This window comes from Rattus rattus, chromosome 15 (assembly GCF_011064425.1).
Source record: "Rattus rattus isolate New Zealand chromosome 15, Rrattus_CSIRO_v1, whole genome shotgun sequence".
In the NCBI taxonomy this organism is placed as follows: Eukaryota; Metazoa; Chordata; class Mammalia; order Rodentia; family Muridae; genus Rattus; species Rattus rattus.
In genome coordinates, this window is record NC_046168.1 from 68876707 (window position 1) to 68902203 (window position 25497).

The 25497-nt window shown below is 44.0% G+C and overlaps 1 protein-coding gene across 1 annotated transcript; it reads left to right on the forward strand.

The window, feature by feature from the left end:
• Window positions 1–444: 444 nt before the first annotated feature.
• Napg (NSF attachment protein gamma) lies at window positions 445–19212 on the forward strand. The gene is made up of 12 exons (XM_032885460.1): window positions 445–603; window positions 3045–3112; window positions 5189–5273; window positions 5935–5952; window positions 6520–6550; window positions 8563–8672; window positions 8796–8862; window positions 9327–9397; window positions 11726–11804; window positions 13923–14002; window positions 14612–14741; window positions 16587–19212. Exons 1-12 carry the CDS (start codon window positions 548–550, stop codon window positions 16728–16730), a joined length of 939 nt encoding a protein of 312 aa, XP_032741351.1. The 5' UTR covers window positions 445–547; the 3' UTR covers window positions 16731–19212.
• Window positions 19213–25497: the final 6285 nt, after the last annotated feature.

Below are 25497 nucleotides of genomic sequence, written 5' to 3' on the forward strand. Positions count from 1 at the left end.
TTATAAAAGCTGTAATGGGTAGTGTACCAGCACTTGGAATATAAAACAGAAATCATAAAAGATGAATGATGCGCAAGTACTATCATAGATGTAGTACAGAGAAACTGTAATAAATTGCAAGGACAAATAGGCAAAGGTTCGACAGCGTTTTCGCAGCGTGAAGACACAGGGCTCCTGAGAAGAACGCTTTCTTGTTTTCCAAGACTAGTAAAGACCAGCACTCGACTTCTATTAATTGCTCCTTAAATATTTGTAGGGTGCAGTAACCAACGCCCGAAAGAACGCACCCCTGTAATTAACCGACAACACCAGCTTGAGCGCCTGCAGGTTAGCTCCGCATCACTGCGCTTGCGCGAGGCCTGGCCCCTCCCTCCTCGTCCCTTCGTCCCACCCATTTCCGGGCCAGCTTTGCCACAGGAAATTTGAGCTCTTCGCTTTCCGTAGGCCCCTTTCCCGGCTTCCTCCGCGGCGTTCCCACGCCGACGCTCTAGGTGTTTTGCTGAGCTCTAGGCTGTTTCACTCTTCGCGTCAGCAAGCGGCCGAGGCAATGGCAGCCCAGAAGATAAACGAGGGGCTGGAGCATCTAGCCAAGGCAGAGAAGTAGTACGTGGAGTCGCCGCCGGGCTGGTGACTCGCGCCCCTCAGCCCTGCGCTCGGGCTGATCGGGAGGGAGGGCCATGTTGCTGTCTGTGCTCGGGGCGGTGCCTTGCCTTTTGGGTCAATCCCCTGCAGTCGATCGTGCCAGCCTGCGCCGCGTCATTTGCTGCAGACGCCCCTGTGACAGCCACGTCTGCCCGGCGCCAGGTCCTCAGGGTTTGCGGCTGCTCTGCTCGTTGTGGGCTTTGGCGTGGACACCTTGTCTCCTCTTATCCAGAATGACACTATGGAGGAAATCTTGCGGTGGAGAGCTACTGCTAGGAAAGAGACCCTGGTGCAGTGCGGGGGTGTAGACTAATTCTGAAAAACTCTCACTGTCAGACATCCTATTCACTGGGGGCAAGCCAAGGTCTAAGCTTCCTTAGTCTTGTGGGTGTTCGCCACCTTTTGGTTCCGGGCACAGTAGGCATACGTACTGGAAACTGTGAGTTCTCCTTAGTCCTCTCGCTCACTTTCGTGAATAACAACATACATATTTAACGATTATCGACTGTAAGACATTTCTTAGTACACTGTTAGGTGAATCATAAACTAAGACCTTAACTAATAGAAAGGCCTCAGTTTACAAAAGAGGAACCGAGGCGGTCAGAAATTTCCCGGAGACCTGTCCAAGGCTGCTCAGCTGAAAAGAGCAGGGCAAGTTTTAGGCAGTGGAAATTCACAAACCCTTTCTGGTATACCACCTTGCCTCCAGGCAGTGGCTAGGAAGGTGGCTGTCAGTGCAGAGGGTGATCCCAAGAACATGCATGGTAAAAACGAACATGAAAGAACAGAACACGTGCTCTTAATCATAATGAAGTTGCATTTTGTGAACTTCAGGAGGATTTTGACCATCGGAGCTAAGGGAACCGTAGGAGCCAGGATTAGCATCCTTTCGTAATGGCTTTGACAAGTCCTCTAGGCAGTTGTATGTGGAGTTGAGAACTAGGCCCCTAGGCATCTCTGTTGGGAGAAGACCTGTAAGAGAGGCCTTCTGTTAAGACAGGATTATAGATGAGTGGACTTGCTTGTGGCTGCGATGGGGTCTGAAGGGTGCTTGAAGTTGCTGTAGGTAGAAGAGCCAGCAGGTGGTAGGACGAATGGACCAGAAGTGTAGGAGAGGCAGTGGGATTGGTCTCTGTTTTCTTATGGTGGTATCACTCATTATCACTGTATTCTGGCTTAGGAAAGTTTTCTTACTGACTCTTAGGATGAAACCAGTCAAGGTCCACAACAGATTAGCCATCAACCCAATGTTAATCGGGCCTTCATTTTTGCTAATTAATGGTGCTCAGCTGCCTGGGGTTGATCTGCAGTTTTAAAAATCTTTCTAGCTCATTGAATGTTATGTCTTGTTTTGGGGAAACTTCCATAATCACAATAAAGGGTATAATGGGTTCTTTGGTGAAGGGGCAAAGGACTTTATTTTGCTGCATATTTTTCTCAATTTTGTGGATTAGACATTATATGTAATTGAAAATCTGCATACACATTTAAATCTTGTTACTATATATGCGTGTGTTAAATGAAAACTGTAGAATACATTTTACAGGGATAAGTAACTTCAGAGTTAGACTCACAGAATGAAGAATGCACTTCTAAGGGCCCCATCTCTCAGCTTAGTAGCCCCTGATACAAATGAAGTTAGCAGTGTTGAAAGTAAGCAGACTTTCAGTAATTGAGCTGAAATTTATAAGATGGTGTTGAGCAATTTTTATGCATAGCCAAATTTAATACCTACTGAATTAGCTTGAACTGTGAGTTTGATTTTATTTTAAAATAAAATATTGCAGACAGGGCAAGAAAGATAAACATCATTGGGTATCTTTTGCTCTGGCTTCTAAGCCAGCATCAGTTCTGGAAGACTATTTCTGTTTGTTGTCCTAATACATGACTTCTCTTTCTCCCTCCTGTTCAGTGGTGGTTGACCACACCCTTTATTTTCCCTCTGAGTGTTGTTTCGGTAGTCCCTGTAGTCTCCTCAGGAGATGCTGCCTGTGACCTTGGCATCACAGACACCAATGGCTCTTTAGTTGTATCCTCCCTGATAGCGTCTCAGCCGCAAAGGGAGATGTCCCTCCAGATGCTCCAGCTTGTTAAAGCACACCTTATGTGGCTTGTTAAGACCCAGAGAGTCTGGCTCTGTAGATCTGGGGAGGGGTCATCGTACATTTCTAGCAAATTTCTTAGCAGTTGTTGATGTTCTGATCTGGGGACCGTGCACTTAAACGTTCTGTTTGGATGGTATGTAGACATTTCAGAAGAAGGGACATTGTTAATGGGGAGGGGAGGGAGGAAGAAGTGAGGGTACATTTATTGGGAATACATCGGAAGAGAATTGAGAAGGTGAGGGATCTGTAGCTGATGCTGTCTTTTTAAATAAGAAATGTCTTTCTTTCTCATTCTAGCCTGAAAACTGGCTTTTTGAAATGGAAGCCAGATTATGACAGCGCTGCCTCTGAGTATGGAAAAGCAGGTATTTGTGACTGGAGTCCTGTGCCGTTATGTGTGTTGTTAACTGGGTCTGATAACTTTGTCTTAGCGCAGTAGTTCCAACGCTTCCTGGTAGACGTCACTGCTTTAGACAGAAGCAGACGAGGACAGCTACACAGGCTACTTTGCATGTTCCCACACTTACCCTCAGCTAGTGCTGAGCCGGATCCCGGTCCACGCTCCTCACAGCAGACATGGGGTAGTGTCAGCTGTCCGGTGTCATAGGTGTTCATAAATGTTGCTTAGTTCTGTCTTAGACTTTCTGCTGTTGAACAAGCAATTTTATTTTTAATTTTTAAAACTAGTCTTGTTGAAGGAGATCTACCAATCTTGTTTTCCCACATTAACCTTTATGAGTTTCATTTTGAGATACACTATCAAATGTTCATGAAGAATTTTAAGCTGTGTGCACATTTTAGTAAATTCACTTTCTATAAGTATAAAATATCTTAAAATACGCAACATAGGGAATTTGTTAAAAGTTTAGTATTTAGTTAAGGAATGATGTGATAGCTCTGAATGTCTGCTGTCGTTTTGGATATAAAGTAATAAAACATAATTTTGAGGCTGGCAAGGTGGCTTAAGTGAAGGAACTTGCTGCCAGCTGCCAGGCCGACCACCAAGTCGACCCCCTGAGTTTGATGCCCTGGATCTGCACAGTAGACGGAGGGATCTGACTTCTACAGCTTGTGTCTGACCTTCCTGTACATGCACAATAAAAATTTAAACCACCATGGATTTGAAAGTCCTCAAGCAAATTTTCATCTGTGATTATGTTCATGAGAGATCACCTAGAGCAAGCACTTTTCACCAAACTTTAGTTTCAGTTTGTCTCCAAAGAAATAACCTAGAAGCTACCATCATCATACACACAGAGGGTTTTTTCTCATTCAAAAGGGAAACCAGAGTCTTTAACCCTGCATTTAAATACTGAGTAAACTTGTTGCTTGCATTATGCAAATTGCTTGTATTCTGTATTTAAAGATAAATTTGCTTAAAATTGGGCTTAGGTGGACTTTGGGTTATACTTTATACACAGTTGCTTAAGACCAAAGGCACATTTCTCAAGTGAAGGAAATTTAACAGCTTTGCTCTGTGGCTCCAGGGCCATATGCTGCTTCCATAAATAAATCTCCTGAATCACGTGTCCTGTTAAAGTGCCCTTTGTTTGTTCTCCTTGAGTGGAGGCAGAATATAGCCCTGCGATGGAACTTTTAAAGACAACTAGACAGGCAGGAGCAGGAATATTGTAGTATTCTGTTTGTTTTCTACACTTTAAGAGTTCTTTGAGAGTGGTTTTAAGAAGTAATAGATGAGAACACTTTATGTAGAAGGGAGACTGAGGCCGGAGCATCTGCTCAAGTCAGAGGTCAGAGGTCAGTCTGTGCTGCGTAGTTGAGTTCCCAGCCAGTGAGGGCTGCAGGTACGGTGGAGACCCTGTCTCAGAATGACACACAAACAGAAGACAACAGTTTCCTTAAATTAGAATGTGTTCTACTTTCTCATAACCCACCGTTGGTAGATTTTCCCAGTGTTAACATTGTCTTTCAGGGACATCCTGTGAGCCTTCCTTGTGAAACAGCCTGCAGTGAGGGTTAGCTCTTTGAGGAGTATAGATAGCTAAATAGGAAAGCTTTGTGTATCAAAAATGACTTACCTGGAGGGAAGATTTAGTACATGACTAGTTTCGGCTGGGCTTCAGTTTGTCAGTAATGCAGTGAGCTGCACAGGAGGAAGCTGGGGAATGAGGCACCCTCGGTGACTACAGACCCCTGCTCTGCTGTTTGCCAGTGGGTGTAGAGGGGCTCTTGGTGTTCGATGGAAGCTGTACCAATGTGCTGCTAAAAATCAACTAAAACTTCCACAGGCTTTTAAAAGTATACTCAGAAAGATTGTAACTTGCTTTAGGTAAAAGTAATATTTCACGCCATTATGAAGCTCCCTATCTGAAATCCATGTATTTTGTAATGTCTCACAAAATGCTGATTTGGGTACTGATTCCCTTTAGGGCTGTTAATGATGAAAATAGAAAGTCTATTTTTTTCTTTTTCTGTTTCAGCTGTTGCTTTTAAAAATGCCAAACAATTTGAGCAAGCAAAAGACGCCTGCCTACGGGAAGCTGTCGCCCATGAAAGTAACAGGGCGTATCTTTTAGCTTTACAAAGAAGTGGGACAACTAGAAGATGTTGAGAACACCTTTCTCCTGCTATAAGTTTAGTGTCTGACGTAAAGTGCTTTTCCGTTGGGAAAGGTTGAACAGTGCATGTGCTTTAAAGCCCCAGGGGAATTCAGTGAGTGGTCCTGAGTGCATTCGGTGTGGACAGCCATGCTTGCCCATTACTTTCCTGCTTCTGGGTGGACAGGGATTTGACTTGAGATGAAGCGAGGGGATCTCCAGACCTCTGCTGAAAAGAAAAAGTATAGCTAACTATTGAAATGCATAAACTGCTTTGGAAAAAAGTTTAAGTTCGTCTCGCTTAGGTATTTGAAGATTTATAAGCATCTGGAAAGAGACGGTCTCGATGTATCTTAAGGGCTCTCATTTATAAATGTCCAGTTTTTCTCACATGCAAATCATAGTCCTATAGCTGTGTACTTCGTCCTGTTGCTGGACAGCAGGTTAACGTCCTGCACAAGGTTGTTCAGTGTCTGGGCTGTAAGAGCTGTCAGCAGCACTGGGGTATCACAGCTCTGTCCTCTGAAACCAGAAGGACCAGGAACGCGTAGTTAACTGGCTTTAGAAGGTGCTCTCCAGAGACTGTGACTTCTTTTTTCCTTAATGTTGGCATCGTCGTGTCCGTTCAGTCTTTTTCATGCTGCCAAGTAAGTAATAGTTCACTCTTCTTAGTGTTTGCAGACAGTTTAAAAGTCGGAGTTTTACTCTAACCTGAGCTATGCTCGAGCTGTGCATTTTTAAATACTTATTTTAAATATAAATTATTAAATTTATAATTTAATTAAAGTAATTATTTTATTTGCTTTAGTCATCAGCTGAACTTTAAAGGCTACTCTTTAAAGAGTTTTAAATTAAGTTCTGCATACTGTTTGCTTGTGAAAACACAGGTTAAGTGCCTGTGGAAGAGAAGGGAACTTTCTCTCTTCTGGGGCATACTGATTTGTCTTAGAACTTACACTTCTGTTTCTCTCTAACCTTTCTGAGACTGACTTATTTTGCTAAGTAAAATCAGTTCAATGATTGGCGCTCCTAAGATACCATTGCTTAAACAGTAAATAAGTAAAATAAAAACCAGGAACCTGGCAGTGTGGGCCTGGAGTGACTCAGTGTACTTGAGGTCCCTTCTGTTAGTCACCTCCCTGCCTGCCATCTTCACCAGAAGGTTTCTCCCTCTCCCTTAAGGTCTCATCAGAGAACTTGTCTTCTCTTTGCAGAGCTTATGAGCAAGCTGGCATGATGTTGAAGGTTAGTAATACTGTGTCACGGTAGAGCTCGTATTGCAGTTAGCAGGTTTCTCACTGTGTAAAGCAAGGGGGGGAGGGGCTGTGGGAGTGGCCGTGAAGGCTAGGTTGAGGCATCCTGCCCAGGGTACCACTGATTGGAGTGACATCCTGCGGCAGTAAGGAGCGAGCATGGGAAGCTCATTGAGAGGGAACTGTGTTACAGGGAGTGGGGAAGAGCAAGACTGGACAGTGAAGCACAGGGGGTGCTGCTAAAGCGAGCTCATGAGACTTCCTGCATCTAGAACTTGAGGGCATCTGGATGTAGTAAAGGTTTATAATGATATGCTTGTTTAAATGACTTGTTCGTGATGGAAAGGAAAATTCGCTTTTTTTTTTCTTGTTTTATAAATATCAAGCTGGAGTCAGTAAAGTTACGGACAAGCTATTGCTGCTTTACTGCATTCCTTTTCAATGGATTAATGGAATATTTTGACTGACATGCCACATTTATGCTTTTTAATAGCAGGTTAGGGGTTACTATCTTGTAGTTGTACTAAGATGTGTGTGTGTGTGTGTGTGTGTACACATTCACACACACGTGCACATAAACATATGCATATGGCCGCTGTATAAGCCAGAGCTCAGCCCAAGGCTGACCAGAGGGCCGTCCATCTTGTTTTTGAGGCAGAGTTTCTGTCTGGTCTGCTGATTACGCTAGACTGGCTGACCAAGAGTTCCTGGTGTGCTCTGTCTCTAGACCCCAGAGCCGAGATTGCAGGTGCTCGTGGGCTGGAGTTTCAGTCGTTGACTTCTAGATAGATCTCAGATGCCGTCTACTCTGGCCCGCTCTGTCTTGTTCTTCCCTCCCCACCGTCATGGTACAGGTGTGCTGTCTGTGTAGTAAGTAGGTAGGCGAGGTACAAGAAGAGGTGGATTTGTTAGCTTCATCTTGCCTGTTTTTTCAAATACCTTTCAGTGTACACTGTTCCAAGCCCTTGGGTTCTTTGACTGGACTTTAATTTTTTGTTTTATTTCATTTCATTTTGATATTTTTAATTCTTTTTTCTGCTAAACTTCAGGGGTATATCATCCCGTGTGACTGAACATAGCAACTTTATGTGGTATCCTTCAGTCTATGCCTCATCTCCATAGCCAAACAGTTTTGTTAATGTTGTTTCGGGTTGGTAGGAGTGAGGCTGGCAGTTTACTAGAAACAAGCTAATACATTCTTAGCATGGTGGGACTGACCTTTGGATCTGAGAGCAGGCCCTGAGAGGCCACTGTGGGCCTTACTTAGAGTAGGAAGTTACCTGTGGATGAGAGTCCCTGCACCTTTGCACCTAGCTTAGCTCATCAGGAATTTCCCTTTCAGGGCTTTCATTAAAATTGTTTTAGTTTTTGATTTGGAAAATCTAGGACCCCAAGATCTTGAGACTCACATAGTACTAGTGAGACACAGAATTAATTCTGTTGGTTGTAATCAGCCCAGAAGGGAGCTTCAGGCTTCTATTAAGTCAGAGCACCAGGGAGTAGCCAAGGTGAGTGAGACAGTGGATGTGGCTAGCTTTAGGAGGTGACACATCCTCTCTAGAGATGGCTCTGGCCTGGCCTGGCCTGGCTTATTATAACCTGGGTCCGAGGCCTGCTGTTAACTGTAGCTTATGGTGTTTTTACAGAAGCCATAAAACTGAGCTTTTGTGAAAGCAAGTGATTTAGAAACACTGATACTTTTTTTTATTTGTTAAACTAGCTCACACTGTGAAGTCATTTCAGTGTTTTTGCTGTTTAATGTTTTTGGCAGTATTATGAACGTGAGATTAGCTGGGTTGTGGTGGCTCATGCCAGAAAACCCCAGTATTTGGGAGGCTAAGACAGGAGGATTTCTCTGAGTGTCAGGCTAGTTTTGTCTAGTGAGTTCCAAGTGATCTCGAACTAATGTAAGACCCTGTCTCAAAAATAATGTTTGTGGGTAAAATCATTGAATTTCCAATTTCTTGAGACATTTTCTGCCCCGTGCTGCATGCTTTTCTGCAGGAGATGCAGAAACTGCCTGAGGCCGTGCAGCTGATCGAGAAAGCCAGCATGATGTACCTGGAGAATGGCACGCCGGACACAGCAGCTATGGCCTTGGAGCGAGCAGGAAAGTGAGTGCACACGGCGGTTATTGGGTGCCCTGGCTTTGCTTGGGGCTCCTCTTTGTCTCGGTAAAGTCCTTGAGAAGCAAGTTTCTTAATTGTCACACAAGTTGTGTTCTCTGTCTAATTCAGGCTCATAGAAAACGTAGATCCAGAGAAGGCCGTACAGTTGTATCAGCAGACTGCGAATGTGTTTGAAGTAAGTTAGAATTTCCTTGTTTCTTTAATTACTCAGAATATTTTTATCCATAATATGTGGGAACAGAAGAATGCAGTGGATGCTTTTTAAGGTTTTCTATATCCGAAGCCCAACCTCTATTCCTTTTTTTTAGGGCAGTGGTTCTCAACCTCTGATGACCCTCTCACAGGGGTCACCTGAGTCCCTCAGAAAATACAGATATTTACATTACAACTCATAACAGTAGCACAATTACAGTTAAGAAGTAGCAGTACACATAATTTGGTGGTTGGGGGTCACACAGCGTGAGGAGTGTATTAAAGGGCCACAGCATGGGGAAGGTTGAGAACCAGTGCTCTGGAGGTGAGTGAATGAGCTAGGAACTGTGGTGCTACCATCCATGGCCATCGCTTGTACAGTTCTTATTGAATGTGAGAGCTCCATATTAACCACTGAACTAACTCCCTCTTCTCTGCTTCGTCCAGAATGAGGAGCGCCTCCGGCAGGCAGTTGAACTCCTAGGAAAGGCCTCCAGACTGCTCGTACGAGGACGCAGGTATGGCTTGGAAAACTGTTTGTGTGCCTGTGGATCCAGGTGTATTTGAGTCTACATTGGGAGCTTGTGCATAGCATTGGTGTAGTGGATTGGTCTACAGTCGGACAAGCAGTGGGAAAATGATCGCCTTCTAAGGAGTAGCCCGTGAATTTAAAACCTGCTTTTCTGTCATGAGAGAAGAGTGAGTCATCGTGACCTGTCAGTGCATGACGTAATGAATTTCTCTTAGAATAAATAACAAAAGCATTCTAAATACCCATAAACAACAGCCTTTGATACTTGAGTTAAATGGGATTTTTACTATATATAGGTATATAAATGTGTATGTTTGTATTTTAAATACAGTGTAGATTGATCATTTTCTTCTCTTCCAACTACTCCCAGAACCTCTCTACCTCTTTAAGCACCCAACTTTATATTTTTTCTCTTATTCCTTTCATACAGAATCAAACTAATAAAAAACAGAAAAGACAATCAACAAGACAAAAAAAGCCAAAACAAAACAAAACTGCTCCTGAGCCTGGGGTCCACCCTGGAGTATAGTTGATAGACCAACCCAGTGATGTGCCAGGGGAGAAAACTGATTTTCCCTTTGCCAATGAGTGTCTGTTGCAAATAGCTTCTTGGCAAATAGCCACTGACCCTGTCAGTGCTGGGACCCTGTCTGGCTTGAACCTGTGTGGGTTTGATGTATGCTGCAGTCTCGGTGAGCTTGTTGTATTGTGTCTGGAAGACACTTTCCTTAGAATCTTCTGCATGCAGCCGTGCAGCATAACCAGGACCATTGGTTGGAGATGCTGTCTTTTCCAGGGTGTAGTTCTGATTTCTTTGTGAAAAATCAAATATCCATAGGTGTGTGGACTTATGTCTGGGTCTTCCATTTGAATCCATTAATCATCATGTCTGTTTTGATTATAATAAATTTGCAGCACAATTGGAGATTGGCAATGGTGATAGCCCCAGCAGTATTTTTATTTAAGATTGTTTATACGGTGGATTACATTCATGGATTTCTGTATGCTGAGCCATCCCTGCATCTCTGGGATGAAGCCAACTTGATCATGGTGGATGATCTTTTTTATAATTTCTTGGATTCAGTTTGCAAGTATTTTATTGAGAACTTTTGCATCTATAATTAAAAGGTGTATCAGTCTATAATTTTCGTTTGGGGGTGATGTTCTGTGTGTGGTTTGCTATTCTTCATAAAAAGAATTAAGAAATATTCCTTTAAATTTCTATTTAGTAGAATAATTTGACACATATTAGCATTAATCTTTTGAGGGTCTTACAGAATTTTTTTGCTGAATTCACCTGGCACTGGGATAGTTTTTGTTGGGAAACTTCTTAGTTACTGCTTCTATTTCACTGGGGACTATGGGTATTTCAGCTGCTTCTATCATTCGATTTAACTTTGATAGGTCATATGTGTCCTGCATTCATCCATTTCTTTTAGGGTTCCCAGTTGGTGTAATAGAGATTTTTGAAGTGTGTCCTCGTGATTCTCTGCATTTCCTGAATAGCATCTGTTGTAATGTTGTCCTTTTTATGTCTTGGGTTTTTCATGTCTTAGCATGTAGTGTCCTTCCCTATCTCTTTTCTTCTTATTAATTGTGGTTGGAAGTATATTTTGTCAGATAACAGCACCTGCTTTATTCTTTGGTCTATTTGCTTGGAATAACCCACTCTCTTACCCTAAGACAACATCTATTCTTAATGGTGAGATCTGTTTCCTAGATGTAGCAGAAAGATGATAGAAGGAAAAGGGATGGGGGTTGGAGTGTTTTGGGAAATGCATGGTCGTCCTTTTTTTTCACTCACCCCGCCACTTTTAATGGACCGGGAATGAACGTAAGAGGGGAGAAAGGATGGATGTTGAGGTCAAAGCTACAAAAGGGCTGGTTTAGCATCCTAGGACCCACGGAGCAGCAGTGGAGCCACGAGGGTGAGGATTCATGGCAGAGTAAGAGTTGTCGGGCACCTGTCGTTCATGTGGAAAGAAGGAGGGAAGGGAAGCCTGGGTCGATGCAACCTAGGATTCTCTAGCAAATTCTACCGAGCCATTCGTTGAGGTGGTTAGGAATGCCTTAATGAACGGTTTTTACCAAACTTAGAACCCTTTTGCGTTTCACTTCCTTTACGCTGAGGCAGTGCCTTGGGAGGAGTCAGGCATTTGAGAGAAGCCTGATGAGCAGAGCCGATGGCAGCACTGTTGTGGCGCAGTTGGCCGAATGCTGTCCTCTCAAGTCTTGTGACACAGGGCAGTGCAGCAAAGGCTTCTGCTGAGGGTCTCACACCTGCCCTGTTGACGTTTCTTTCTTTTGTCTTTAGGTTTGATGAAGCCGCATTGTCTATTCAGAAAGAAAAAAATATTTATAAGGAAATTGAGAACTATCCAACTTGTTATAAGGTATTCTTTGAAAATGCCTAGTTCGGCTTTGCTTTAGATAATTTTACACATTAGTATAAATATTTAAGCTAAGATTCTGTGGATACTCATTTGCTCCATGACAGACCTAGCCTACCTTTCTTACAATAACAATACTCAACAAACAGAGAAATATTTACCTCAAACTCTGGGCAGTAAATTAACATGGGTGACCTGTAGAGGGCGCTGAATCCTTGGAGAAGCCGTCAACTCAGGAGAGTGCATTCCTGGGAGTTTCTATTTTCTCTTGTCCATTGACCCAAGAGATGCCCCTAGTCATGGCAGTAGACAGGAGAGACTGCAACAAATATTCCAAAAGAGACCTCCTCCCTGAAAGTGGAGGAGCAGGAGAGAGAATCTCTTCCCCCTCCCCCTCCCCTTCCCCACACACACTCGGCTTAGGTTGATCTCTGGTCATGCAGCTGCAGCCCTAGTGTCTGGCTGGAAGAACTGGCAAGGGGGACCAAGAGAACAGGAACACATCCCAGGGAGAGGCACGGGGAGAAGGGAATCCCCTATGTGTGTAGGCTGTGTGTGCCTGAGACAGACCCAAAGTAGGAGTGACTGCTCTGAGAATGAAAGCAAGACTGAAACCACTAAGTCTAACTCTGTCCATGAAATTCCGGCACAGCCTCAAAGATCACAACAGAGGATTCGAACTGAGGTCGGAAGCGCTGCCTACCAGAGGGAAGCCGTAGTCTTTGGCCTGAACCTGGGATGCTTGAGTGCAGTTAAAACTTAACACTTTTCCTGAGACTTAGAGCAGAAATCTAGGGAATGTTCCAGAATCACCCATCAGAAGAACCAGGAACAAAGTTGCGACTTATAGCAACTTACTGAGCTAGGAGCTAGAATCATCATTTCAGCTTAGAAGACCTCTAAACAGTTGTTGTGACTGTCGGAGAGCATACAAGTGAGCACTGTTGAAGTGAATGGGAAAGAACTATGTTTAATGGAGAGAAATGCTTTCATAGAAGCTGTAAAAGTGAGGCATGATCTCTGACACAAATTACTGGGTGAGTTAGCATTGTAGTGAAAACGGCTCAACTGTTAGTAGCTACAACAAGTTCTGGCAGCAGCTGCAGGAACTGTCTGGGCCACATTTTGAGACTGTGTGCACTTGGGGCTGCTGACCACGTTGTGTCATCAGGACACAGAACTATGATTGTTTGTGTGTCTTTCTTTCTTTTTCTTTTTTTTACTTTTCAGTCCAGGACCTTTAGAGTGCTGCCTCCATGGTGGACAGGCCTGCCCATCTCAATTAGCCTTATCGGGATCCTCCTTCAAGCATGGGCAGTCCCTGGAAACTGCAGAGAAGCTTGCCTCCTATGTGATTCTGAATCCCCTCAAGTAGACAGTATTTTCTTTAAACTAAGACTTAGAGTTACTAACGATGGATTGGCGAAAAAGATTCGTGGGTGATTTACATGCATTGCATAGGTGGGCGAGGTAGCATATATCTGTAGGACTGTGAGGTTTGAGGCCAGCCTGGGTGGCATAGTTAGGACCTGTCTCAAGAATCACAGATCACTGAGAAGCAGTAAAATACACAACAAAAACATCACCAACATAAAACGCCTTCTGAAGAGCTGTGTTCCCAGTAGGCTGTTGTCTGTGCTATCCCTGACCCTCTAAGCAGTGCTGTTGTCTGTTATCCAGAGTTTTCCTAGTTTCTAAACATTCAGGCTATAATTGAAGAGTCACAGATCTTCTCTGGTTTTATTCCCTCTTAGCATTGAATGTAGATACTGGAAAGGAATTCAGTTAACCTAAACCAAGTGCATTCTCAGGCTTTAGGTTACAAAGTTTGTACTCAGGCCATAACACCAGCCAGTGCCCACTGGTTTTAGTTAGAGCAGACAGGCTCAGACCTGTTCTGCCTTCAGTCTCCTCAGATCCCTGTGTTGTCAGTGCACCAGTCGTATCTGCCATAGCATTCTAGGATGTTTCCTCCCAGGTGTCCTTCGGAAGTTCCTATAGAACTGTGTGTATTTCCCACGTATGAGCCAGCGCTCTGAAGGCTAAGTGCCAGTTTTCAGTACCCCCAGAGGTGACTATAAAGACAGGTATCGGTTTAATTAGTCTTCCCTCTCGTTTCAGAAAACAATTGCTCAGGTCTTAGTTCATCTACACAGAAATGACTATGTAGCTGCAGAGAGGTGTGTCCGGGAGAGCTACAGGTAAGGGCCGGCGGCTTCCACTGACCACTGTTGACATCCTGTCTCTTAAATTAGCATCACCACCTGGACAGATTTTGTTTTTAGCCATGAAACTGTTACAGATCTTCCAAGAGATAAGACTACCATTGCAGGGGTTCTGTGTTACTTTGTCGTTGGGCCTTACGTTTGTTTTCTTGAGATGCTGGAGAAGATCCCAAACTCTCCTGTGTGCTAAGCAAACCCTTAGAGCAGAGCTCCAGCTCCCGCTCCTTCTCAGGGTTTTCCCTCAGTCGGCAATCACAGCACCAGTTTTACAAGATGTCCTCTGCAGGGTCTCTGATTTTCGTTACTTTGTCATCTTTGCTGTTTAACTGACAACAAAAGGAGAATTGCTCTGTGATCTGTTACAAATCAGATTGAGGCATTTCTGCCGGTCGTGAGTGAGGACTGGCAATTTGTAACTGGGAGTGCCTTGTGCACTCTAGGGTTCCTAGTGCCACCCTTGGTCTCTACCCACTGGTTGCCACTGGTTCCAGGAGCATTACCTGTAACTGTCACAGTGCCTGCAGATGTGTGCTGGGACAGTCAGCTCTTAGGGAAGAGCTGAGGTGTGGTTTGTGCTTGCCTTAGCATACCAGGGTTTAACGGCAGTGAAGACTGTGCTGCACTGGAACAGCTCCTGGAGGGCTATGACCAGCAAGACCAAGATCAAGTGTCCGAGGTCTGCAACTCGCCCCTGTTCAAATACATGGACAATGACGTAAGTGTGCCTGTGAGGTCAGCTTTCTTCCACTTGAAGTGATTTTCCCCTAGGGATTTGTAAGTTTTCTGCCTCTATACCTGTATTTTCCACATCAAACTGTGCTCATAAAGCAGCCAACCAATTTGACTGAAGTTTCCCACATTCAGGTAATGGGATTCTCTCCCATGTGTTCCCTGAGCACTTACTTGCCTCCTCCTGTGCTGTGCATATGTAAATGCAGCCTCACTTCTCACCTCCCACCTGCTCCCCTCTGGGTGTGGCTTTATCTAGTTGCTGTCTCTGGTGCCTTACCTTTAAGAGGCCCCTGGGCATCCCATGTCTGTGAGAGTCATGTGGATGGATAGTTAATTATCTTCAGACTTATCTGTAAAATGGAAGGAAGGGTTAACTTTGTGAAGCATCCCTGTGAGAAAAGCTTCACAGAGTGAACTGCACGTGTGAGCCTTGCTTTCTCAGCCCTTTCCTTTTGCATGGTTACCTGATCACATGATTTTATAGTTCTGTCACACTGCCAAAGTAATTTAAGACCTTGAATTTTCTTACTGAGGTAGAGAAAAATACTTTTCATTTTTCTCTAGGTAAACTTTTACACATACTTTGTTTTCTTTTTTGAGACAGGGTCTTGCTGCTCTCTAGGGCACCTGGCTTTGAACTTGTGGTCTTCTGCCTCAGCCCCCTGAGTACTGGGAGTACAAGTGTGCAACGTTCTTGTAGGCTTTTTATATGCCTCTGAAAACGTGTGTGTGTGTGTGTGTGTGTGTGTGTTTGCGGTATGTATGGTATCCTCAAGGTATTGTCCATCTTGCTTGAGAACAGGGTCTGAATTTAGAGCTCACTGATTAGCTGGCTGGCAGGCCTTGGGGACCGTCCAGTCGCAGCATCCGCATGCTGGGAGTACAGGCTTTTGTCACTAGTTTGCATTTTAAGTGGTGCTGGGACTGCATTCAGGACACTGGTTGTATAGCAGGCCCTTGACCAACTTAGCCATTTCCAGAGCTCTATGCCCAGCTTGTTAATGTGGACTCCTCATGCTTGGGAAGCAGGACCTTTACTAATTAAGCTCTGCTCCCAGCTCCAAAGTTTGTAAATATATATATATATATATATATATATATATATATATATATATATATATATATATATATATGTCCCTAGTTTACACTCTCAGTTACTCAGTGCATGGTTTTCTTCATAGCCCTAGAAGCATTACTAATTGGATATGCCCATAGCATCTCCAGTTCCCAAGTTAGGTACATAGTTGATACATCCATAGCTGTCAGCAGCTCACATCACGGTCTGATGCCAGCACATTTCTCCCATGAGGAGGAATGGTTAGGTTTTGGTCATTTAAAACTTTTATGTATTACTCTGCATGTATGTAAAGTGTCACAGTACATGTGGAGGTAGGACAGCTCTGTGGAGTTGCTTTTCCTTCCACCCTTCCATGGCTTCTGGGGATTGAATTCAGGTTGGCAAGCTACTGTGGCAAGCATTTTTACCCACTGAGCCATCTTGCTGGCCTTATATGCACACACTTCTCTTTCTCTGAAAGCCTTAGTTGTATTTTTGTGTTTATGACTTTTGCTTGAATGCATGTACACCACATTGAAGTCTGAGGAGAGTGGGGTCTCCTGGGGCTGGAGCTGCAGGTGGTTGTGAGTCACTCTGGGCTTGGATACGGAACTCAGGGACTCTGCAAGAGCAAGTCCCTCTAACCACTGAGCTATCTTTCCACCCCCAGGCTTCCCCGTCCCTGCCATATTTTATAGTTAACTGATGCTTAGACACTGTATATCAGGATTCTACTTTTCCAGCTTTCATAGCCTGTTTAATTGTTGACAGTATGCTAAGCTGGGCCTAAGCTTGGTGGTCCCAGGAGGAGGAATCAAGAAGAAATCCCCAGCGACACCCCAGGCCAAGCCTGAGGGTGCTGCGGGTGCTGCTGCCGAAGAGGAGGAAGACGAGTACTCGGGAGGCCTGTGCTAGTGCCCTGCCTTCAGGGATGAGAAGACGGGGATGCTGACGAGCCTTTCTCGTGGAACTAGGACTCATCTTGTGGGCGTCTCTGCTTCACCGAAGTTCTGATGTTGAACGTTAATTATCTGAAGTTTTAGTTTTCCATTTCCCACACCAGCCATTGTATCTACTCCCTGTGAGGCATTCTTTCCTTTCTGTTGTAAGCAGAAAATAAACTGTCATATTTTAACAATTGATTTAAAATGTATAGGCCAAGTTCCAGATAAATTATATCATCAGCAAAGCAGGAAATAGGTATGCTCAGTCTTTTCTCTTGGGTTCTTGTAATTTATTGTTAAATAATTTTCTTTGCATTTTATTTAATGTCATTTCTAAACATGCTGGGGTTTTGATGAAAATAATAATTTTAAAACTGATCTGGTTCTTTCCACCATCTTCCCATGTTGTCACTTAGCGCCCACGCATGTCCCCGCTAAGAGCATCAACAATGCCAAAAAGAAAGGCAGACAGCGGTTCTCAGCAGGTTCTCCTCCACAACCATCGTCTAGTCTGACTAGATGTCTGACTGTGGACATGGTTCCTGGTTCCACCTTACACTGCTGATGTGGCAGTTGATCACAGAGCGGGAACATGGGAGCATGGTTGTCACCCTCATAGGCTGGTTACATGACTGTGGAGTATCAGGCCCAGATCGAATGTGCTACTCAATGACCTAGGCATGGCACCGTCAGCTCTTCCACCCTGTGCTTTCACAGGTATTGTTCCCCTAACTTTCCGGCATCATGGACCATGAAGAAGCAGAACAAAACCAGAGGAGGGGAAACCCCCGGACTTTTTCTAGGGATATAAAACCTAAGCGTTAACACATACTTCAGTGGAGGGAGGCCTTGTCTCAAGTCGAAAAGGAAATGTATTCCTCATCATATTAGATATATTCAAATTACTGAGTCTTTTCAGAAGCAAGCTTGGGACAAAAGCTTTATAATATTTAGCTCAGTAGCCCTTACATGTGATTATAAAAATGGAAGGTAACATTGATGTTGTTGTAAATGTCTTCAGCCCTCCCTGAAGTATTGCTCTTTCTTTTTTCTTAACAAGTATGACTGTGTTCAAGCCTACTTGGCTCTTGACCAAAATTGGACTAGGTAAGACCATTGATATTTATCAAGAATGACAGGTAATGTTCCTGCCAATCTAGTATGCATGCATTTCTTACCTCCAAAATAACTTTGGTTTGGAGTTAATAATTTAACATGAGTTGTGCTATGTACTACAAAAATAAAAAGTTAGCCAAGAGGAAAAAAAAAATGGTTTTGAAAGACATACATTTAGGACTGGGTTACCAATCTTTCATACCTCATAAACTTCCCATGGTTACTTCTGAAAAGTTAGTTTTGAAGCATTCCTCCTTTCCCCCTGTATGGCTACAACCCATTCATGATTTGTGAACGGGAGAGGTTGCAAGCAGCAGCGGTGTGTGCTACGAAGTGGTGTTGACCGGAATAGGACTGTCACCACGCCCCACCACTGTATACCATAACCTATTTGAATAAAGTATGTTTCGTCTTGCTAGATCTCCAAAACCCAGGAAAAGCTCTGTTACGGACCGGTCCCAGTGTTGTGGGAGGGCTCCTGCAGATTAGCATCCTCTGCTGGGTGTGCTTGGCTGGGCGGATGTCACCATGCAGTCCCTGTGCAGATGGCAGGTCCGATACAACGCCATATACAAGTTTATGCTTTCCCCTAAGTTACCTGCATAGTTCTTTGGGTCACCAGCTCACTCTCCTTAATTGCATTGAGATTATAAATAAAGCTGTCTTCTGAATTTTTACTTAAGAAAGAAATTGGTATTTCCAAGATCAATTACCTTTAGATCCAACCAGAAACATTGATGCTTATTTGAGTAAGTTAGCAGACTTTTAGATTGTATTTGGCGGTACTCAAAGAAATTACTTTAGACTGTTTTATGTGTTAAAAGCAATTATCAGTGCATCGTGGAGCAGCAGTGAGCTTAGTTTTAAACAGCAGAGGTTTTTAGGCATTGCCAATCTCCCGCCACCCGCATTAGGAACCAGCATGCAGGATTTAGAGCTCTTTTTTCTGTCAGGGTTATTCTGCGTGGTGTCTCAGAAGGAGCGTTTGTCCCTCATGTATACATTTTATTTTTCTATTTGTGTTAAATCTTCGTAGTGGAAACCGTAGTCTTTACAGCAAGCAGAGCTCCAGCCCCCTCCCTGTGGAAGTGAAGGTCTGCATGAGTATCCTCAGAATCACCTAGTGTCAGTGCTGTTCTACAGTGAGTGAAGTCAGCCACAGAGCACATTTAATATATTGAACCTGTAAATATGCAGAGTATAGTATTTGTGTATGGAATCTGTGCATTATCATATTTTTTCAGCCATTTGGTGAATATAGTAATATGTTATTAATGGAAATTAGATGATTGCTTCTGAAGGAAGATAATTGCGAAAATAAAACCCAAGACTATGAATGTTGTCCGTTCTGTTTGCTCATTCATCCTCTTCGACGATACATTTTCCTCATTCGTTATGTTACTTCAGCTATCTTTTGTAAGATCGTATTTTCCCTGTCTTTGTGGTTTTCGCTCAGTAGGAGCCAGGTACCTTTGGGGGAGTTATCCAGCCTTCTGAAGTACCAGTCATGTATGTGCTAGCATAGCTGTAAGGGCAGGTTGAAGAGTAGTGAACATATCCAGAAAGAGTTGCTCACAGGGTCAGAGGAGGTAAATGTAAAAGGTCTTGTTTTGCAATTAGACATAATTAGAATATAAGTTACTAATTAGGTTTCACCTACAATTAATTTGATATTTGCTATACAGTATTATCCCTGCTTTCTTGTGGATTTTGATAATATATTTTGATATTTAAATTTAGGTTTAGTTCTAGAAGGAAAAAAGAAAACCCAGAGAGATTCTTGGACTGTGATTTTGTGTTTCTCAGGATTCAGTGAAGTGTCCAAGCTGCTTTTTGGACACTGAAGCATTCGTAGGCACATGAAATGGCAGAAAGATAATGGGTGGCCATTGTTCTTATGTGATTAGTACCAGTAAGAGGCCCCAACTGACTTTGATTTAATGATTTAAGGAATTATAATGTCTCTAAGGAAAAAATGAGGGAACTGGTTTTTGTTTTTTGTTTTTGTAACCAGGAAGCAATTCCTTCCTGGTGCTGGTGCTCTCACTCACGTGCTTGCTCTCTCTCTCTCTGACATACTCTCTCTCTCTCTCTCTCTCTCTCTCTCTCTCTCTCTCTCTCTCTCTCTCTCTCTCTCTCTCTCTCTCTCTCTCTCTCTCTCTCTCTCTCTCTCTCTCTCTCTCTCTGTGTGTGTGAAACTGCCAATATATCTTTTTTATTAGAAGACCTTACATGGATTCTTATAGCCTAGGATGTTTGAATTCCTTACAATTACATGTACAGATTTAATTTAATTTCCATAAAGTTTAAGAGGTTTTTTTGTTGTTTAATATCTTTTTCTGTTTATTTATTTACACTTCAAATGCCTGGTTTTCCCTCCACAAGCCCCTCCCCCTCCCCCCCTTTGCCTCTGTGAGGGTGCTATGAAGGTCCGCCCACTCACCTACTCCCTCCTCACTGATCTAGCATCCTACACTGGGGCATCAAGCCTCCACAGGACCAAGGCATCCTCTGCTACATATGCGGCTGGAGCCATGGCTCCCTCCATGTATGCTTTGGTTGGTGGTTTAGTCCCTGGGAGCTTTGGGTGGTCTGGTTAGTTGATAATGTTCTTCCTGTGGGGTTGCAATCTCCTTCAGCTTCTTCAGTCCTTCCCCTAGCTCTTCCTCTGGGGTCTCCAGGCTCAGTCTGGTTGGCTGTGGGTATCTGCATCTGTATTAGTCAGGTGCTGGCAGAGCCTCTCGGGTCATCTATACCATGCTCCTGTGAGGTTGGTGGGTGGCCCCATGCCTCTCTACTGGAGGTAGTCTCTACAGGTTCTATCTACCCTTTATTGAGTATTTTGGTCAATGTCATCCCTTTTGGATCCTGGAAGCCTCTTGCTTCCCTGGCATCTGGGACTCTCTTAGCTACCCCCAGTTCCCCATCCCCCACTGCTACATGTTTCTATTCAATTTCTGACCCTCTGCACTTCTCTCCCTTCCCATACCTGAACCTGCCCCCCACTTTTTTCCTCCCCCTCCTCTTTCCCTCCCAGGTCCCTCCCCTCCCTCTATCTCCCATGATTATTTTGTTGTAAGTAGGACTGAAGCATCCACACTTTGGTCTTCCTCCTTCTTAAGCTTCATATTGTCTGTGGGTTGTATTGTGTCTATTCTGAACTTTTGGACTAATATCCACTTATCAGTGAGTACATACCACATGTGTTCTTTTGTGTCTGGGTTACCCCACTCAGGGCCTAAGTCGTAGTCTTAAAACTCAAGTTTCAAAATCAGTAAGCACTTAACTAGCACATCCAACTTCACATGTAGGAAACTGAGTGAGATCTTCAAAACCCGAATTTAAGTTCTCAAGCAAAGATTGTCAGATAAAGTTCTTTCCTAAAACCAGAATGCAGTATTAGCATTAATTACTGAAGATCAACTGCTTCATCGACGTGAAATGAACACCGGTCTTTGTGCATCACATTTAACCAGCCACAGAGAGTAGGCATGCCATCTTGGGAGGTACCATGCTGTCAGGCAGGCAACAGAGTTAGAGATGAAGGTGTGTGTGTGTGGCACCCTATGTGGGAGCTGCACATCCTCCTGGGAACACAGGACCTTTGATCACTTGTACTCTCGTGCCACACCAACAAGGGAGTACCAAGCCCACCACTTTTTGGCTTGAACTCTGTTTCAGAAAGAAAACTGATACAATTCTCTCCAGGAATGAGGTCTATTAGAAAGCAGAGGCCTCAAGGCCATGAGCAGCCCTTGAACATTAGACAGAAATAATGCCATAAATGGCATGCCAAATACGATAGGGCCTTAAAGGGAAGGAGAGGAGGCCTCCATTTAAAACCTGAGCTTCAGTAACTCAGATAATAAAAGATGGGGAGAGAAAGAGAGTCACCTGAGGTGGATGACCATGGGGGTGGGGTGGGGTGGGGAGCCAGAGGAACCTCCTCAGAGAGCAGCTCCAAGAGCCAGATCCCCCAGACCCCCTGCAGCAATCCCCAGAACAAAGGGAAGACTTGATGTTTAGATAACCTTTTGCAGAGGGCAGGAAGTTTCATGTGACTATGTGATTTAGTTCTACATGGCAACGTGAGGAAATAAGGGCTGCTGTCAGCCTACAGCATAGACAACCACTGAGAGAGCTATGTGGAAGACATGGCTTAGTCTCCAGGGATTTGGCCTTTTATGCATGCACCCTGTTTTTTAGGCTCAGACCCCAGTTCTATCAGACTTTGGTTTCACAGTGCATTGGACCATGACATATTAATATCTTTTCCCTTAGATATATTTTTTATGTTTTATATAAACCATGCTTTGTAGTTAAATTTGGAAGAACAAGGTTCTGTACAGAACAGAAGGTAATCTCTCAATACTTAATTTAAGACATTTCTATTGCCCCAGTTGGTTTCTGTATCTTTTCATCCTTTGTAGATTTTAAGACATAATTTAGTAGTCATTGGTAAACTGAGTCCGGTAGACAGTTTATTGATCAACTTAATAGGGCAGCTCCCCCCACAGACAATGTGAGAACCACATTTTATGAAGGCAGGTTTCATTTAAAAAAGTTCATCAGGAGGGAAAACTCCCAACTCTGGTTTAACATAACCAAGATTCTTAATCATCCATGCCATGTTTCTGCCACAGGTCACCTGGGAGTTCTCTCTCAGGCAGCACAAGTGAGCACTGTGGGTCATTGAGCCAAATAAATGGGAATCTGAGTACATCTTGTACCATCAGTAAGCTACCTAAGAAGTGACATGTGTGAATGTCCCCCATAGGCTCATATATTTTAATACTTGGTCTCCAGTTTGTGGCTGTTTGGGGAGGATTAGGGAGGTTCAACACTGCTGGAAGGAGTGTATCTCCTGAGGCAGCCATCTTGAGTTCTCTCTGCTTCCTGTTTACGGATCAGGTTGTGAACTCTCAGACATTCTTCCTGTCATGCTTGGCTCCACCATCACAGACTCTAACCCTCTAAAGCCGTAAGCTCAAATGCCTTTTCTTTAAGTTGCTGTGGTCATGGCGTCTTATCACAGCAGTAGAAAAGAAACTAAGACACACCTGGAATGCATCACTCCTCTGATCATGAAGGGCCAGTGTTCAGCTATCTGGAGCATAGGAGGAAAAGCCAGTACAGTAAGAACTGCATAATCTACAAGAGTCTTGGAGCATTTGTGATCTTGCCTAACCCGCGTGGTATTTTACTGCATCATGAGTAATTTCACTCATCATGTTTATTTCTTCCTGACAGTAATTTTAGGCGACTAGACAAATCCAGGGTAATTGATACTCTGAATGTTTTAATAACAGTGTGGTGTTAGAACACCGGCCTGTCCCTTTAAGGCAGTGGTCACTCTTTTTAAGTTTCAGATCCCACAGTCAAGAGATCAGGCCCCTCCTCTCTGAAGCTCCCCTCTGGGTCAGAGAGTTAAAAGAATCTGCCCCACGGTTTCTGCAGCTCCTACTTTATGACCCTAACCATATTTGGCTCTTCCATACCCTTGGCATGTGTGCTATTTTTAACTAAGTCATGTGATATAAGACCTATCCCTCCCTGAAAGGTTATAATAATCAAGTTTATGCCGTGGGTATTTCTCTGAAGGCTATAATAGGACCCCCCTTTCTTTCCCTCCCTTTTTCTTTCATCCTTTCTTTCCTTCCTTCTCCCTCCTTCCCTCCCTTCTAGGCTTTCCTCTCTCCTCATACCTCCTATTCTCACTTTAAATGAAGCTCCTCCCCAGGTTTTAAGGGAAGCCTTTTTTTTTTTTTTTCTATTTTCATAGAGATGGATGCTGTCCAACTCGTATGTGCTTCAGATCCTGCAGAGGCAAGACCTATGTTGATCTCAGGACCTGTGGCTTTCCAGCCTGCACAGGGGTTCAAAACCTGCTGGGTGAACATGGGAGCCCAGGAGGCCTAGAGGCCCCAGGCAGAAAGAGTCAGGCTGTCCTGTGAGCCTTGGCATTGCCCATGGTCTAGAGCACAGCTGTGTGTGGAAACAGAAGGGCACATGAATCTTGGAGCCCTCGTGCCAAAGCTTGGACCTTGGCCTTGTATGTACTTTGCATGAAGTAGGAATGAAAAGCAGGCTAATATCCCAAATGAAACTACAAAATCTAGATGTGCAAGTAGAAAAATCTATACTGTAGAGATGGGGTCAGGCAGTGCTCCACATAGAGCATAGAAAGTACAGCTCTGTGGGGGGATTGGAGCCCTGAGGGAAGGTCAGAGGCAACTGTGTCCTGAACACACTTAACCTCCAAGACAATTTATCTCTGACACTTTTTGGACCATTTGTCCTTATTGACTCACTAGGAAAGAAAATCCAGTACTGTGAGTCTCTTGGCTCTAGTGGATTGTTGGCCGATACAATCCACAAGGGCAATGGGAGCAGAGACAGTGGTAGTGGTGATGGTAGTGATGCTGATAGTGGGGTTTGAACCAGCAATCACTAGGCAGATCAACTTTACTTAGGGTGATTCAAAGCTTTTAAAGTTTTTAAAGTTTTGGGGAACTAAGGGTGGGAACATCCAGAATGGGCAAAGGCTTAGGGCTTAGGGTACCTTGATAGCTGGGAAAGCATTTCAGTTACTGGCTGAACTGGTTTTATTAGGAGAGTGCCTCATTAGCATGGGAAAGCATTTCAGGAACCTCAGGTGCTAGCTAAACAGGTTTTGTTAGGAGAAAAGAAGTTGATCCTGTGCTATAATTGAGGCTACATGACATTTCTCAGGTAGAGGCGTATGTAGGGGCTTAGGCTTCCCCAGACAAGGTCAGAGAAGTAGAAGCCTGCTAAAGAAGGGATTCTCCCATATTGTGCTGAACCCAGAGGATAACCATCTGGTCATGGTGGACTTCCACCTTAATTAGAGTTTTCCCACACAACATGCAGCTACAAACCTGGGCAATGACCAACAGGATTCAGCATGTTCTCTGCCTGAGCCCCCAGAACATGCAGGCATGTAGGTCAGTAGGTTAGTGTAATCTCCTGTCTTGGTTTAGTGGAGATCAAGGTGCAAGGACTTGGATAGGGGTGTGTCCCTCAGTTCCACTGCAGAGCCAGTGGCACCTATTGTGGGCTCTGCTGTGATGTCATGAAAGGGAGACTGAGGATAAAGGGCAAGTGTACAGATTCCTTGAACCTCCAGTTCACGCTCATGTCGACACGTTCCCTATCCTTGCCTCAGCCGGGTGGCCTATGGAGAGTCCCCTTGAGAAAGGCCCTCAAGGCCACAGGAGCTCTACAGAGAAGGTTGGAACTGCCCCATACCCAGTCTTAGGATACAGGAGAAGTCAAGCAGGTGACTGCAGCCCAGTCAGCACCTGCTTTGCTAATGTCTAAAACAGTGGTTCTCAACCTCTAGGTCAGAACACCTTCGTGCATTGAATGACCTTTTCACAGGGGTCACCTAACCAACAGAAAACACTATTATGATTCATAACAGTAGCAAAATCAGTCATGAAGTAGCAATGAAAATCATTTTATGGATGGAGGTCACCACATCATGAGGAGCTGTATTGAACGGTTGTAGCATTACAAGGTTGAGAACCACTGGTCTAGAAGAACTCAACTGACTGAGATGTCTGACCGGTTTCCAGCAGGCCTAGGGCAGTGCAGACAAC